This window comes from Archocentrus centrarchus, chromosome 7, assembly GCF_007364275.1.
Source record: "Archocentrus centrarchus isolate MPI-CPG fArcCen1 chromosome 7, fArcCen1, whole genome shotgun sequence".
Classification (NCBI taxonomy): domain Eukaryota; kingdom Metazoa; phylum Chordata; class Actinopteri; order Cichliformes; family Cichlidae; genus Archocentrus; species Archocentrus centrarchus.
This window is the reverse complement of record NC_044352.1, coordinates 9,978,554-9,994,901: the sequence shown is the minus strand read 5'-3', so window position 1 is coordinate 9,994,901 and position 16,348 is coordinate 9,978,554. Positions and strand designations below refer to the sequence as shown.

General features: G+C 40.7%; 1 protein-coding gene across 2 annotated transcripts; it reads left to right on the top strand.

Moving 5' to 3' along the window:
- The first annotated feature begins 983 nt into the window (after nt 1-983).
- samd10a (sterile alpha motif domain containing 10a) lies at nt 984-16,190 on the top strand. 2 transcript variants are annotated; one of them, XM_030734491.1, is made up of 5 exons: nt 984-1,254; nt 2,967-3,148; nt 11,619-11,787; nt 11,875-12,015; nt 15,919-16,190. In XM_030734491.1, exons 1-5 carry the CDS (start codon nt 1,242-1,244, stop codon nt 15,939-15,941), a joined length of 528 nt encoding a protein of 175 aa, XP_030590351.1. In that variant the 5' UTR covers nt 984-1,241; the 3' UTR covers nt 15,942-16,190. The 2 variants fall into 2 exon arrangements, with proteins under 2 accessions (XP_030590351.1, XP_030590350.1); XM_030734490.1 differs by having other exon boundaries at nt 11,875-12,021.
- The last annotated feature ends 158 nt before the right edge of the window (nt 16,191-16,348 follow it).

Genomic DNA, 16,348 nt, shown 5'->3' with positions numbered 1-16,348 from the left:
CCAACCCAGGACTACCAAGTTGTAACTAATGAGGTGGCAGCCAGTGAGTGGATATTTATCTTATATCTTCTTGTTAGTGCTTATTACCAATATCTGGAAAACCCCTGTTATCCATAGAGTGATTGGTGAATACACAATCGGCAAAATTAATTAAAACATAGCTTAATCATCAATCATCAACATAGCCTAATAGAAGTTAGTGAAATAGGTTCCAATAATTATATCAAAAGGCAAATGTTGAAATTGAAGCTCACTCACGTTCTCCTTGTTTTTAAAAAATGAAGTCCCTTTTTTCCTGCATTTTCCACATCAGCCCTTTAAGGCAATGATGAAACCCAATGTAGCTTTTTCTTAGTTCTGTTTACCTTTGGTTGTGTTCCTTTTGTTTTGAGTGAAAGAAAGAAAGAAAGTTAGTTTTCTTTTTGCATGGCTTTAATTGTATTTTGGTTATGTTGGGTGGTTATGTTTAGTGCTGTTCTGCTCACGGAGGTCTCCCCTTTACTCTGCGGCCAAATTTGGCCAATAAAGTGAGTCTAGGGCAGGTGTGAGCAGGAACAGTCACCGTCCTACAGCTCTTCTGCACAAACACGACATAGAGGGTCCATCACAGGGAGGGCGCAGTGCCCACAGGCGCGCACAGTGCTCCCTTTCTTTAAGAAAAAGCAAAGGGGAATTCCTTATGGTGGATGCTGCAGCGATGAGAAGCCTTTTCATCCGGCTGTTTTTCAGAGTCTCCACTGGCTGCGTTAATTACAGGGCTCGGGGCTGCACTTTGAGCTCGCTGTGCTCATGCATGCTCTTGAGAAAAAGCCGCGCATCTGATTCTCACGACATAGACGAAAACCACACACAAATACACACGAGCGTCGCGCTCGCGTGCACATGCTCGCGCACGCCTGAGCCTGCGGAACCAGTCAGCCAGCTGCTCGGGGACATTCCTGTCTTGTCTTCTGCAACTTCAGCTTCACAGACAGCAGCAGCAGCAGCCAGTGACACTGAGGACGACGTGAGCTGGTTTAAAGACGCGTTTCTTTTCTTCTTCTTCTTTTTTTTTTTCAATTGTTCCCAGCGAGACCAGCAGCACGGCTCAGAAGATGTGGAGCGCTGCAGCGCTTACCAGACCTCAGTGAAACTTTTGCTGGTGGGCAGAGCGCACAGAGGGGAAGAGCTGGACCCGTAGCCAGTGTGTCGGTCACCGGAGAAGATGGGAGACTTTCACTAGGTTGGCTCAGAGAAACACCATGGCTGTAGACGGTAGGAAGGTTACATTAATTACAATAATCAGTGACTCTTGCGCTTTCTAATTAGCCTGAGCCTCATTCAGTGGAAATCTAAAGCACGCTGATTCAATGAATTTAACTCAATACTTGCTAAACCAGTTTATCTATTATGTAAGTGACCTCAGCTGGAAAGAAAAAACCCGCTATACTGTCACTTTTATTAAGATAAAGTGCTGATAAATCTCCTCCTGCTACATTAAATCCATTAAAAACAGAAGATGTGACACAGCCCTGCAGACCAACTTTAAACCCAGTGTTATATAACTATGTGTAGATATTATAAAACTTCTATGGCGTTTTTAAGGGAAAAAAAAAGGGGGGGGGGGGATATGCGGTGGTCCGCTGATGGTCAGTGACATAGTGCTGAAATGGACAGCGCATGGAGACAAACCAGAATCACAAGTATCAATGTTTGACTGTTGCTGTGGTCACTTTCCTGCCTGGACTTACTCTTAATTGAATTAACTCCCAGCAGCTAGTCACTGAAATCCTGATGTGCATAATTTTCAGAAATAAAGATGTGTGCCAAGTCAGAATTTTTAAAAACCCAAAGAAGAGCTTTAATTTACAGCATATTCATCCAAAATGCAAGATTAAACATATTGCAGGCAGGCTAGACACTTCATAATTTGTTTAGTAAGGATTTTGATCATGAAAGCATTTCCTTTCCAGTGCTGGCAGTTTATAAAGAGAAGTTTTTTTCCCCTTCCAATCTAGGGGGAAAAGTAGAGGAAGAAAACCAAAAAAAAAAAAAAAAAAAAAAGCTCCGACAAATGGTCTTAATTATGCATACTACATCCATGAAAGGGGCACATTTGTGTTTACAGCAGCAGCCTGGGTGAATAACACTCTGGAGGAGGGTTCGTACATGCACAGTCTAGGAGTAAAACCTCAAAGAAACAGAAAAATTGCACACCAAGTTTTATTCGTAATAACCTGATAGCGCTGGTTTGCCTTGATGATTGCAGGACTCGGCCTGGCTCCGCTCTCGGTGGGAGATGGTGAATGACAGAAAAGAGAAGCACAAAGCAAGAGAAACGAAGGCGTTCTTTCATCTCCTGAAAACCTCATTTCCCCCCTGACAGCCTCTCTCGTTCTGTCCTCTTTTTAAATTCTCTTAGTCAACTTAAGATATTGAAAATGCACATTAGCGCACACACAAACACAAGCTGCACACGTAGCTTCAAACGTGGTAAGAAAAATCCTTCCAATCTGGCACATGAATGTGTAATGACCCGTGGCTTTCTGCCAGAATCTGTGCCAGTAACAGCGTGTTTACTGTAGTTGCACACTCTTTAATTACTGGATGTTGGGAAGCCACCTTCTGTTGAGTCTGTTTGGATATCTGCCTGCAGACCTCATCCTAATGATGAGAAAGTGGCTCATCTCACAGTTCTGACATTCACCTATAAGCTTTTCACAAAGTAATTATGGTACCTGAACACGGACTTCCAGGATCTTGTCCAGAATCAGATAACTAACTTGTGCTCTGTGTCAATAGAGCAGCTCCAAGCAGGAATTTCATAATGAGACTATTCCTTAATGGCAGATTTTCCATATGGTTTCAACCCTGGTTTTTGTTTCCAAGTCATGCAGTGCAAGGGAGTAGGGAAGTCCCATGCTGTTTTTACACTGTCAGCAAGTCTGCCCGTCTAATCATTATACCACCTCCTTTTATTTCTCCAGCTGCATCCAGTTTCAGTTTCTGCAGGCCAGCTGTGGAGTACAGGGCTCTGCCCGAGGACTTCAAGCACCAGCTGAGTCGACGGACAGGTGGGAACCTGACCTGGCATGATGGCCGCGGACAAAAAACAGCAGGAGGCAGAACAGTGAAGCTGCTACAGCAGCCGGGCACTGAGGCCCTGCAGGTACTGAACACTGGCATGACTTCAACACGTCGAACAGCACACCTGGTTTATGGTGCAATAACCCCCTTAGGTTTTCTTCGTTCTTGAAGATCAAGGAGATAGATTTCTTTCTGCCTAATTAAGCTTGATGATGTTGGACAAAAGGTGGTTGCCTCATTGCCTCAAGTCAAACAGTGACATTTAAAACCAGACAGGCCCCCTTCTTCTATACTGTGGAACACAAATCCAGAGTTAGGAAAACCCTTGTTTTTTGTTTGTTTTTTTGCTTTTTTTTTTTTTTTTTTTTTTCACCTCATCAAAGATCTGTTTAGTTTTTGATCACTTTTAATAAAGGAGAAAGATCCTCTGCTGATAGGTTCTCAGGTCTGACATTGAAAACTTTACTCTATTCATTAATTTTAGAGTCCTGTTTCTGATACTGCAGGGAAAAAATAGTTTCCAGCTAAAGTTTTTACCTGAAATATATGCTTGTCTGAAAACATGGCCACCTATGGTACCTTGGCATGATCAGCTGGTTGTAGGCGTGTATATTGATTCATTCATCGACCAAACTTTAATTAATATTTCTCATGTTAAATATTCAAATGTGATTAAAATGCGATTAATTTCGATTAATTAATTACAAAGCTCCTAATTAATTCGATTAATTTTTTTAATCGAGTCCCACCCCTATTAATTTTGTAATTTGATTCATCTGTTACATGTAGGGCATGTCACATTAAAAAACACACAAAGACTAACAAAGGCAAATGACAAATACAAGTAGTGCGTCATGCCAAGTTAAAAATAACCACAGAACTGGTTTGCCATAATCCATTGTTTGAAATGTGCCTTAAAAGTGGGATCTGTAGAGAATAATGCCCTTTACTATTTTATCTGGGGTTGTTTTGTTTGGACACACCTCCTATTTCAGTGGTTTTTCATTATTTAAAAATTGTCTGCATTGTAGATTAATACTAAAGTCATCCAAACTATGAAGAAATACATATGGAACAAAAAAGCATTAAACAAGCCAGAATATGTTTTATATTTGAGATTCTTCAAAGTAGGCACCTCTTGCTTAGATGACAGCTTTGCACATCTTGGCATTTTCTCAGTCAGCTTTATGAGGTAATCACCTGGAATGGCTTTCAGTTAACAGCTGTGCCTTGTCAAGAGTTAATTTCTTGAATTTCTTGCCTTCTTAATGTGTTTGAGACCATCTGTTGGGTTGTGAAGATGTCAAGAGGTAGAGCTGGTATACGGTGAATAGCTGTATTTGAGCAATGTTCTAATCTAATCTAATCTACTCAACTAAGTAAAGAAAAACGACAGTCCATCATTACTTTAAGAAGTGAAGGTCAGTCAATCTGGAAAATTTCAAGAAGAAAGTTAACAGCACCCCAGGTAAGAGCCCACCTAAATGCTTCACAGAGTTCAAGTAGCACACACATCTCATTATCAACTGTTCAGAGGAGACTGTGTGAATTTGGACTTTATGGTTGAATTGCTGCAAAGAAGCCACTTCTAAGGAAGAGCAACAAGGGTCAGAGAATGGCTTGGGCCAAGGAATGGACATTAGACCAGTGGAAATCTGTCCTTTGGTCTGTTGAGTCCAAATTTGAGATTTTTGGTTCCAAACGCCATGTCTTTGTAAGACGCAGAAAAGGCTGTTTCTTCAAAATCCAAGGCAAATTTAACCAGCATGGCTACCACAGCATTCTGCAGTGACATGTTATCCTGTCTGGTTTGCACTTAGTGGAACCCAAACACACCTCCAGGCTATGTAAGGGCTATTTGACCAAGAAAGAGGGTGATGGAGTGTTGCGTCAGATGACCTGGCCTCCACAATCATCTGATCTAAACCCACTTCAGATGATTTTGGATGAGTTGGACTGCAGAGTTAAGGCAAAGCAGCCAACATGTGTTCAGCACCTCTGGGAACTCCTTTATAACTGTTGGAAAACCATTTCAGGTGATTACCTCATGAAGCTGATTGAGAGAATGGCAAGAGTGTGCAAAGCTGTAATCATAGCAAAAGGGGCCTACTTTGAAGAATCTACAACATATTTAAGTTTACTACATGATTGTGGGGGAGCTTTAGGGTCTTGCGCAGTATCTTAGCTGTTCCCAGGACTGCACTCTTCTGCACAGAGATCTTGGATGTCGTTCCTATAATCTGCTGGAGCCATTCTCCCAGTTTTGGGGTCACTGCCCTGAGTGTTCTGATTACCACCGGGACCACTGTTACCTTCATCTTCAACATGCTTTCTAGCTCCTCTCTTAGCCTTTGGTATTTATTGAGCTTCTTGTGTTCTTTCTTCACTTGCCATCATTTGGTATTGCAATGTCTATCACTACGACTTTCTTCCTTTGTATGTCCACCACTACTATGTCCGGTTGGTTAGCCATCGCAAGTTTGTCTGTCTATATCTGGAGGTCCCACAGGATCGTCGTGAATCTTGTTGATGATCTGGCTGTGGGGGTTCAGGCCTATGCAGAACAGCAGTGGGGACAGAGCATCTCCTTGGTAAATCCCATATTTGATGGTAATTTGTGCAATTCCCTTGAAGTTGGCCTCTAGTGTTGTTGAGTTCCTGATGAAGGCTCTTAGGGTCCTGTTGATCTTTTACAGTTCTAGGCATTCCAGGATCCATGTGTGACGCACCTGGATTGATTACAAGGAAGCCTATGACTCATAAGCTTCCTTGTAATCAATCAAGGTGGTGCACAGGTTGGTTATTATGGTCTTACAGTCTCAAGTGACTGCTCTATCTACCAGTAGCTGGTGTTTTGCTCCTCTGGTATTTCTCCCAATTCCTTTCTGGGCCCTGCTCTTTTATTGAGCCCTGTGGCTGTTCATCTTAGCCTCTATGATGCCTGAGAGGAGCTTCCATGTTGTACTGAGACAGAGTACACTGAGAGTACACCTTGGATGGTTCAGTGGTTCACTGGTTTAGTGTCCTGGCTGGTATACCTCTTCAAACAATTAGCCAAGGTTGTGAGTCTTTGCTTGGCAGTTTCTAATGCCTCAAATAGAGACAGCTTGTTGTACTTCTTAAGCACTTTCTTCATCACACCTTTCTGCAACTCTGATAGCTGGCTAACTTCCCTCCATGCTGCCTTGATCTTAGCCTCTAGTCTTCTTTTCCATGAAAGGTACTGCTCCTTGTGGCTGTTGTTCATCTTATAACCAAGCATCACAAGGATCACTGTTGCTGTGGTATAGATCAACTAGTTGGTTTCGGTAGTAGGCCCATAACTCTGTCATGGATTTTGACAAAATTATTCTGCCCTATCCCCACCCCTCCCTCTTCTTCCCTGTTACAATTCCAAAACAGTCAAGCTTTGGCACCTGCTCAGCTGATTTCTTGCACACAGACATGAAAAAGTTCCACTGCTTACACAAAAAATCACTGGAAAAATCTTTTGTTTGTTGCATTAGCAATATAAGAGCACATGCAAAAACCGTTGCTGCTGTTCAGCAACTCTTCTCTCAAATATCTCCAAGGAAAAGTCTGAAAGAAAAAAATTATAGTGTGACAAATGCAGCCGGTCATCATCCATTGTTGTAAATGGATGCTTTGTTAGTAGAGAATGAAAGTTGCTCTCTCCCCAGCGGGTTGGTGAGCTCTAACAGCCTTTTAGCTTTAAATAGCACAGGTCTTCCAGTGCTTGCACTGTGCTTGTTGACTGAGAGCAGAAAAAAAGCAGAATTTATTCTGATACTGACTGCCTGATAGTATCCAGCCTGTGACTGTTGTTGCAGGATAATAAACAGTTAGCCGGTTCTATAGATCTTCTAATGTGAAATGTCCTCATATCCACTTCCAGCAGCCATTCTGTTCCAATACAAATTAATAGTTTTTTGTTATCTGATACAGCATTGTCTGCTCACACAGTCAGGCTGGGCAGCAGAGACAATCCATTTATACTGTAAGCTGGCCTCATTTAAAACCCTTGGTTACAAGTCAGAGAGCCCATGCTTTTGTCTTCACCCCATGAAAGGCTCTTTAAAAGGCTGTTATGAGCTAAAGCTAAAGCTGCAAACATAGAACTGGGCTGGGCTGATAACACAGTTGTATACAATGCATTGTGTCTTTTCTTCAATCCTCTTGGATGTACATAAAGAAGTGGTCTGTTTATTTTTGTCTCGACGCACATAAAGTTAATCAGTGTTGTGTGTCTGTGCTGCACTGTAATGTGTTTACAGTGTTTTCACTTCCTCCACTGTTAAGTTTTACTTTTTTACACGCTGTACTCGTATTCACTCCTTCAATATGCATCAGCCTCTTCTCTGCCACCTCTTACAGGCATACAAACACTCATTATGGTCTCTATAGTCTTTTTATGCATCACAGCTGAGCAACACAATACATAAAATAACTGCTGAAAGGAAAATTATTTGGAATTCGTCTGGTAATGACTTCATAATTTAAATGTTTTTTTAAGCAAGGATGTCAATCATATTTTAACTCCTGCTTCTAAACTGGTGCACTCAATATGCTTTAGTAGACCCTAGGGGGCACATGAGTGCAAAATAATTTGCTGTAAATCATAAAACTCTTCTGTATCATTAAAACTTATGCTTGCAAATGGGAGCCATTTATGCAAATAAAATGAGGATTAAGACATCCCAGCAGACACCCTGGTTTAATTATGACGTGACACATCAGTCTATCATGACATCATTTCGTTCTCTCAGAGTACAATGAACCATTCCTACTGCTAGCTGAAAAGAAATACACTCACCAGACACTTTATTAGGTATATCTTGTTAGTGCCAGGTTGGACCTCCTTTGCCTTCTAAGTACATTGCAGTCATAAAGGGATGGACATGGTTAGCAGCAATACTCAGGTAGGTTGTGGTGTTTAAATGATGCTCAATTGGTCCCAAGAGGCTCAAAGTGTGCCAAGAAAATATCCCCCACACTATTACACCACCAGCAGCCCAAACAGTTGATAGGATGGCTCCGTGCTTTCATGTTATTTACACCAAATTCTGAATGTCATGGAAGAAAATCGAGACTTATCAGACCAGGCAACATTTTTCCAGTCTGTTACAATTTTGGGGAGCCAGTAAAAATTGTAGCCTCAATTTCCTGTTTCTTACCTTGCAAGAGTGCAGTCGGTGTGGTTTTCTGCTGCTGTAGCCCATCTGCTTAAAAGTTCAATGCGTTTTGCATTCAGAGATGCACTTCTGCATACTTTGGTTGTAACGATGGGTTATTTGAGTTACTGTTACCTTCCTATCAGCTTGATGCAGCCTGGCCATTCTCCTGTGACCTCTGACATCAACAAGACATTTTCAGAGAGCTGACACTCACCAGATATTTTCTCTTTTTCAGACCATTCTCTGTAAACCCTAGAGATATTTGTGTGAGAAAATCCCAGTAGATTAACACTTACTCAGACCAGCCCATCTGGCACCAACAACCGTACCATATTTTAAGTCACTTTCATCACCTTTCTTCTCCATTCTGATGCTCAGTTTGAACTTTAGCGGGCTGCCTTGACCATGTCTGCATGCCTAAATGCATTGAGTTGCTGTCATGTGATTGGCTTATTAGATATTTGTGTTAATGCGCAGTTGAACAGGTGTACTTAACAGAGTGGTCAGTGAGTGTATTTAAGTCAGTCCTCAAGCGAACCTTATCCAGGTGGTTCTTGGAAATTTTTCTCCCTGTAAGGGCTCTCTGGCCTCAAAAAGTTTTACAACTCCTACTTTAAATGACTGTGGTCATCTTTCATATATTCTGACATTTTACTGGGTAAACAGTCATTTATTCACAAAATGATGAATAATGAAAAATCATAACCTGCAGCCAAAGTAGAAATGGTGCTGTTTGGGATTTGGGGGATTGTTTTGCATATTGAAGGGTGTCTGACTCATTTTATTTTTAATGAATTGAGGGAAATGTTCACCCCTAATCAAACAACATTTAAAAAATACCAATAAGTAGAAATCCTTTGTGTGATCATTGAGAAAACTTTCATTCATATACGTGCCAAAAATTATCGGGTTTTGTAAAAGGTAGGGTGCAAAGTGAGAAAAACTGTGTTTGCTGCATAAATGGAAGTGATACACCGAGATGAAAAATGCAAATCAAAAGAAAGGAAAGGAAATCCAGAGGGTGAGAAGGAAGTCTAAAGATAAAAGCTTATCATAAAAGTATTCATGGTGCAGAGGCAGAAAAATACTTGATTCAAACTTTGAATGTGTCTTTCTTTGTTATTTAGATCCCCATTAACTGCATTGCCACAGCAACAGTAGCTGCAGCATGTCAGAGAAAATGATGCACATCTCGTCCGACATCCCCTCTCACAAAAAGACTCAACAGTAAATCTACAAACAGTGAGACAAAACAGTAATCAGGAGAGCAGTCAACACTCTGAAGGAAAGCAGAATAGGTCACTTTGTTGATCAGCATCGTTTTTTAGGAGAAAAGAAATGTTTTATATAATTGGTTACTTGGTTTATTGTGTGAAAACTTCAAACCAAATTATTGTTCTTTTGTGTTAAACAAAAGCTTCATGAAGGAAATGCAAACAAAGTAGAGTGCACTCAACTCCAAATCCCAACTCCTGTATCGGGTGTTTGGTCTTGACAAATACAAAAACAAACAAAATACGTGTCTTTTTATTTATCACTGGGCAAGATGAGTATAATCTCAAAAATTTCACAAGTTGAATCATTCTTTATGAAAGTCTGTTGATCAACATTGTAGAACACATCATAAAAACACCATACCTCAATATGGAACATATGGAACCTTACTGAGAATATGAATTCTTTTAGTCATCACTGCATGCTGACATATCAGGCAGACCCCCTGCAGAAATTTGTACACCAGCCAGATGTTTTTTTTTTTTGTTTTTTTTTTAATCTTGCAAAGAGAACTGCTGAACTTGCAAAATGTTTTTAAAAGCGATTGACTGATCAAAGGCGCAGCTTGATTACAACTCCAGTTTTACATCCTGTACATCCATAAGATAAAAGAGCTGAATCCCAACATGACACTGGCCTACATGCTTCTCTTTGTGTGCTATTGCATGAGACTCTGCTGCTGTTGCTTCTGAATGTTTGCCAGGCAACTTCACATTTACACTGCCTATACATATGGCTGTGATCATCCCTGCGTGCTTTAATGAGCCTGAAACATGTTCTACCCCTGTAGAGGACAAATCTTGTCAGCTCATGATGTATATAAGGCATATACATGTGAGCCTGTAGTGTGATGCTAAATGTTCATCTTATAATCTTTCTAGCAGATGCTCAGGTAATTGGCTGTGTGCGATCACATGCTATGTGCAGTGAATAAAAGACAGTGTGCAGATTTGTACACAACTCTTCATATATGTGGGTTGTCTGGATCCACAGTGGCAGCACCAGGCAAAAAAGATTAAAAGAGCTTTAAAGTTTGTTCTGAATAGTGTTGTGACTCCTCTGACCATACTTTCAATCAGAGCTTTATGGGAAGCATCTTCCAGCAGTTAAATGCCACCGATAACTGCATAACTGGCAGTTAACGAGAGATATGCCTGTGGTAGGTTATCTACCTCAGCACATCAGTACAGTATGTCCTGTGTGGAGAAGAGATAAATTAAAGGATATAAGTCTCTTGTGTGCACAAGGGAGGTAGAAGTGTCCGTTAACTAATTGGAAGATGGTTCAGTAGTTCGATCCCTGGCTCCTGCTGTCTGCATGTCTTAGACATATATACTGAACCACTGATGCATCTATACACAGTACCCATCAAAGGTTTGGACATACTAAAGTGCGTCCAAACTTTTGACTGGTACTCTATGTGTGTGTCAGAGTGGCTTGTAGTATAAAGCATCTTGAGTAGTCGATAAAATCTCTCTTCTGAAAAATGCAGTCCTGTATGTTTCCTGAAGATGTTTCACCTCTCATCAGAAGCCTTTCAGAGACCATTCTTAGACTACAATAGAGTAACTTTCCATGATTTGCAGCTCAGAATAATCCTTATTTATCTTACAGTGGGCATTGCTGTACTCTTTGTGTTCTTCTATAACAAGGTGTTTTAACTCCCTTCCCCTTTAAGACCACCCTCTCTTTCTTTTGATTGGCTGCCCCTCAAAAGCAGAAGATTTTAACAGCAGGTGAATGGGTCTCCTTTTTTTGTAGCTTTTCCCATGTTTTGTATGAACATCCATCATTGTAACAGCACATATATATCAGAAAATAAGAAATCACTCAGCATGGTGCTGAATATTTACTACTCTTGTTAGTAACCAACAACTTAAGAGTTCTTTGCATAGTTTGTATAACCCCAATTTTTGTATTTTTTGTATCTTTTGTTGCCTTTAGATAAATCCAGGCTGTTTTCAGAAAGTTTCTGCCTTTACACAAATTCTAGTCAAGAAAGTAAATAAGCATGTCTATAAAAATGTTAATGTGTTCTTTTGATACATATCCATCTTCTGTGCATTTATCTGTATGTCTTCCTATCTGTCTGCTTACCCACAGTACCGCTCCACTGACAATTATGGAATATATCACACGAGCCCAACACAGCCCAGCCTGATCCGTCCTGTTGTTCTTTGGTCTCAACAAGATGTGTGTAAATGGCTGAAGAAACATTGTCCACATAACTACCTGACCTACGTGGAGGCGTTCTCTCACCACGCCATCACAGGTCTAAGATAGGTGAAATACAGTATGACTAGAGGATTCAAGGATTAAAGTTTAATAGTAATAGTACTTCTTGGCTTTCACCTTACAGGCCGAGCGTTACTGCGTCTGAATGGGGAGAAGCTGGAGCGCATGGGTTTAGTGCAGGAGACACTTCGACAGGAGCTGCTGCAACAGGTGCTGCAGCTCCAGGTGCAGGAGGAGGGACGCAACCTGCAGCTGCTCAGTAGAGGTGAGGGTATGTGTGTGTTTTTTATTTTCCCAAACCTTGACTTTGAAGAAAGAGTTTGACATTTTGCACATTAATATTTTTGACTCTCATTTCTGTCAGTTAAACATTAACCTTCAGCCAGCAGTGACTTAGCAGCACTAAAATGACATGTTATATGACAATGGCAGCTGGAAAGCTGAATTTTTAATATATGAGTGAAATAGCTCCAGCTATTGGTGCAAAAATATTGAAGGTGGCTTCAGAGTAATCAATGCTGCTTCACAGCAGGAGGGTCCTTGCATGTTTTCTATGCTTTCTCCCATCATTGTAAAACATCCTACATTAATGATGCCCATCTGTGCCAAGTTTCACTTCCTGGTTAAACAAAGTTGGAAAAATGTTGGTGGATGTAGATCTGAAACAAAGGGGCTTTTCACAAGGGAAGCACTCTGCTCCACCAGCCCCGTATCGATCTGGAGTTGAGGAAATGTTATGTCTCCCTGTGATGTAAATACAAGAACGGCAAAGTAAACAAACAACACTTACACAATAAGAGGGACTGTTTTATTTTATTTAAATTACACTAATGTGGTTTTCATGCAAACACACAAAGCCACATTGTATCAGCAACATTTCAGAGATAGGGAAGTTTGTCTGCTAGCAAAATCATTTCAGAACAACTGCTATGATGAAGAAGAATATAAGGGACATGGCTTACCTGCCCAGGATAGGGTGACCAAGGCCCCACCCTGTGGGGTGCTCAGGGGAAAGCACCTGGTGGCCAGGCCTTAGACCATGGGGACTGGCCAGGCACAGCCCAAAAGCAAAACATTTGCCAGCCCTTCTGTGGGCCCACCACTCAGAGGAGGGGCCATAGAGGTTTGGTGCTGTTGATCTTTGAGGATTGGGTGGCAGTTAGGGGGCAGAGGTCCTGGCGGTCTGGACAAATCTGGTTTTAGGAACATGGAACGTCACCTCTCTTTGGAGAAGGAGCCTGAGCTAGTGCATGAGGTTGAGAAGATATAGTCAGGCTTGCTTCAAGGATCTCAATCCCAGTAACACAGCTTCTGTAGTGGAAGTCTGGGTATGAGGGGATGACTTGCTCATCACTGCGGCTGAGGTCACTGATGTAGTCAACAAAGTCTTTGGTGTCAGGGCCCCTGGCGTGGATGAGATTCACCCTAAGTTCCTAAAGGCTCTGGATGTTGTAGGGCTGCCTTGTTTGACACTTATCTGCGGCATTGTGTGGAAGTTGGGGACAGTGCTTCTGTTAAACTGGGATGGTGGTTCCCATTTTCAAGAATGGGGACAAGAATGTATGCTCCAATTTCAGAAGGATCGCACGCCTCAGCCTCCCTGGAAGGTCCATGCCAGGGTGCAGGAGAGGAGAGTCTATCCATTAGCTATACCTCGGATCCAGGAAAAGCAATGTAGTTTCTGTCCAGTTTCCTTTCATGGGAGTTTCTCCAATCAGTCTTTTGTGTTTTGTGGACTCTGAGAAGGCATTCAAGGAGAGAAGTACATGTGACTGACCTATTGTTGTGGGTGATTGAGTCTCTGTATAACTATAGCGAGAATTTGGTTTACATTGCTGGTAGAAAGTCAGACCTGTTCCCAGTGAGAGTTGACTTTGCCAGGACTAACCTTTTGTCATCAATTCAGTTCAAAACTTTGGTGAATAAAATTTCTAGGTGCAGCCAAGCTATTGATTTACTGGCGAATCTATGATCCTACCCTCATCTATTGCCACAAGCGTTGGGTAGTGAATGAGCTTCCTACGAAGGGTGGCTGGGCTGTCCCTTAGTGATAGGTTGAGGAGCCTGGTCTTTCCATGGTGGCTCAGAGTAGAGCTACTACTCCTTCACATCAAAAGGAGCCAGCTGAGGTGGCTTGGGCATCTAACTAGGATGCCTCCTGGATGACATCAGACATATCTTACCAGCGTGTTATATACTGGAGAGATTATGTTTCTCGGTTTACTTGTGAATGGCTCAGTGTCCCTTGGATGAGCTGGAGGAGGTGGCTGGGTAGAGGGAGATCTGGGAGTCTGTTTAGACTGTTGCTCCCAGTCACCCAAACCCAGATAGGCAGCAGAAAATGGATGGATGGATGGAAATTTGCCTGATCTTCATTATCTAACTTGCAGACATGTCAGCATGGGAGCTAGCTAGATGGACAAACTGATTTTGCAAAATTAAAACATTTGATTTATGCTTTGTTTTTTAAACCATTTGTGTTGATATAAATGCAGTGAGCCTGAGCCTGTGGACTGGACTAAAAGTACTGTGGCTTCTCATTTAAAATGCATTGAATACTAGCAGTTGACAAGTGATGTGTGATAAGCCACTAATGGATTTAATATAACTTAACTTTAACTTTAATGAAATTTATCAGGAATCAACATAAATTTCAATTAAGTTTCTCATGCTGTCTTAAATACCTCAGAAACTGATGCACAAATGCAACCATTTAAATGATATTCAATCTTACAATTTTAAGTTTGCTTGTATCAGGCAGCAAAGTAAGACAGTAAAGCTGAAGTCCCAAAGCCAAACAACTAACATTAGTTTCCTCTGCCTGCACACAGTCAGTGCCTACAGCTCATAACACTCTTAATTAGCATTATGAGTGCTAAGAAGCAGTGGCTGCTTCTTAGCTGTGCATGATTGGCAGAACAAATGAAAATCAATCAGTTTGACAACATATCCAAACCAGAGAACATGGTTTGCTGTGCTTTTTCAGTCTTTTTCCCTTTAAAAAAAAAGAGGTGAAAGTGTAAAAATTGCAGGGTTTCTTTATTTCTTTGTTTGTTTTATGGGGGGGTTTATGTGGAATGGATGCCTGAAGAAAGAGTCTGACTCATAACTCCCCATTAATTAAAAGCAGATTGTTGGTGTTACATACTGACTTTTAGACTAAACAGTGTGTAACGTGTTAGAAGTAGACTAGGACACATTAGGGATGTCACCAGAAATTTAGTAGTTACAGTGCCTTGCGAAAGTATTTGGCCCCCTTGAACTTTTCAACCTTTTGCCACATTTCAGGATTCAAACATAAAGATATAAAATTTTAATTTTTTGTGAAGAATCAACAACAAGTGGGACACAATCGTGAAGTGGAATGAAATTTATTGGATGTGTCAATCTGGAATTTTAATTATTTCACAATAAGCAGTCATTCTTTTAAGCTGACGTAATGTTAAGTGACTGTCCTGACACAAAATGAAAAGGTGATGATAATCTGAAGTAAAATAATGTATTGGAAAGCTGCTGAAAATAAATATTTGGCACAGTATGTGTTACTGTGTTAAATTGTCCCAAATTATCTGAGTTTTAAATCTTTTTTTATGACGCTAACATGACAGTAGCAGCTAACTTACATACTGTAGGTCCATCTACAGAAGTCTACAGATCTCCACAGTGTTGTTCAGATGGACTTGTTTTGTCTGCTGATTACTAAACGATAAAGTTAAGACATTCATGAACGACAGCACTGAAGATAAGAGGCTCAAGACATGACAGGACAGGAAAGAACAGCTCATTTAAAGTACGGGAGCATTCCTGTCAGTCAAAAAGCATCTGCAGAACTGTAACTTTCATTTTAAAAATTATGTTGTGGAAATATTTCAATTATCAACCCAAGATAAGCCTTTAGTAATAAAACATACTAGAAATACAGTTCTAGCATTATAAATAACCAAAATAATTTAAAAATCACTTGTAAATTCAGCAAGTTAGGATCATATTTGTTTATAGACACCAGCCTCCATGATTTATATTAGGATGCCCAGCTCCTATGAACAGTATGGCGGCAGCATTGACCTATTATTCCAATGAACAGCAGGGACTAACACAAAGCATCCTAATATATACATGAAAAGTTTGAAAATTACCCCAAAAGTGTTCATCTTTCTGTGTTTTGCAGGGTCCTTTGGAAGGATATCCTAACTAGGTGATGGAGACAGTGTGAAGTATATGTAATCATACAACGTCAAATGTGAATCTGATCTGTGGGACAAATGCATCCAGCGAGCACCGGTCTCCAGAATAATGTTGTTAACTGGAAGTTGGCAGTTTTTCATTCCCTGTCTGCACGATAAACTGCTATGATCTTTACAGACTGACTATGAACTGTGATGAAAAAGCATCATGACAATCTGTTTATCAATTTATTGCTGTCTGTGATTAATTATTAATTAACTGTTCCTCTCTTACTGTCTCTTCCTCTCATTCTTCTCTTTCAAAGTTTTTTAACGTGAAAAAAATTAATAAATAAAAAATTTTAGTCCTTTTTTTTTTGCTAGTGAGTCATTAGGTTCTATTGATAGCTCTGAATGGTGTGAGTTTCACTTGTG

Bases quoted from the DNA above. Each gene is read 5' to 3' on its own strand.
- samd10a (XM_030734490.1), top strand. The intron at 11,788-11,874 runs GTCTAAGATAGG...TTCACCTTACAG, and splicing joins CTCTCACCACGCCATCACAG to GCCGAGCGTTACTGCGTCTG. The intron at 12,022-15,918 runs GTATGTGTGTGT...TGTGTTTTGCAG, and splicing joins GCTGCTCAGTAGAGGTGAGG to GGTCCTTTGGAAGGATATCC.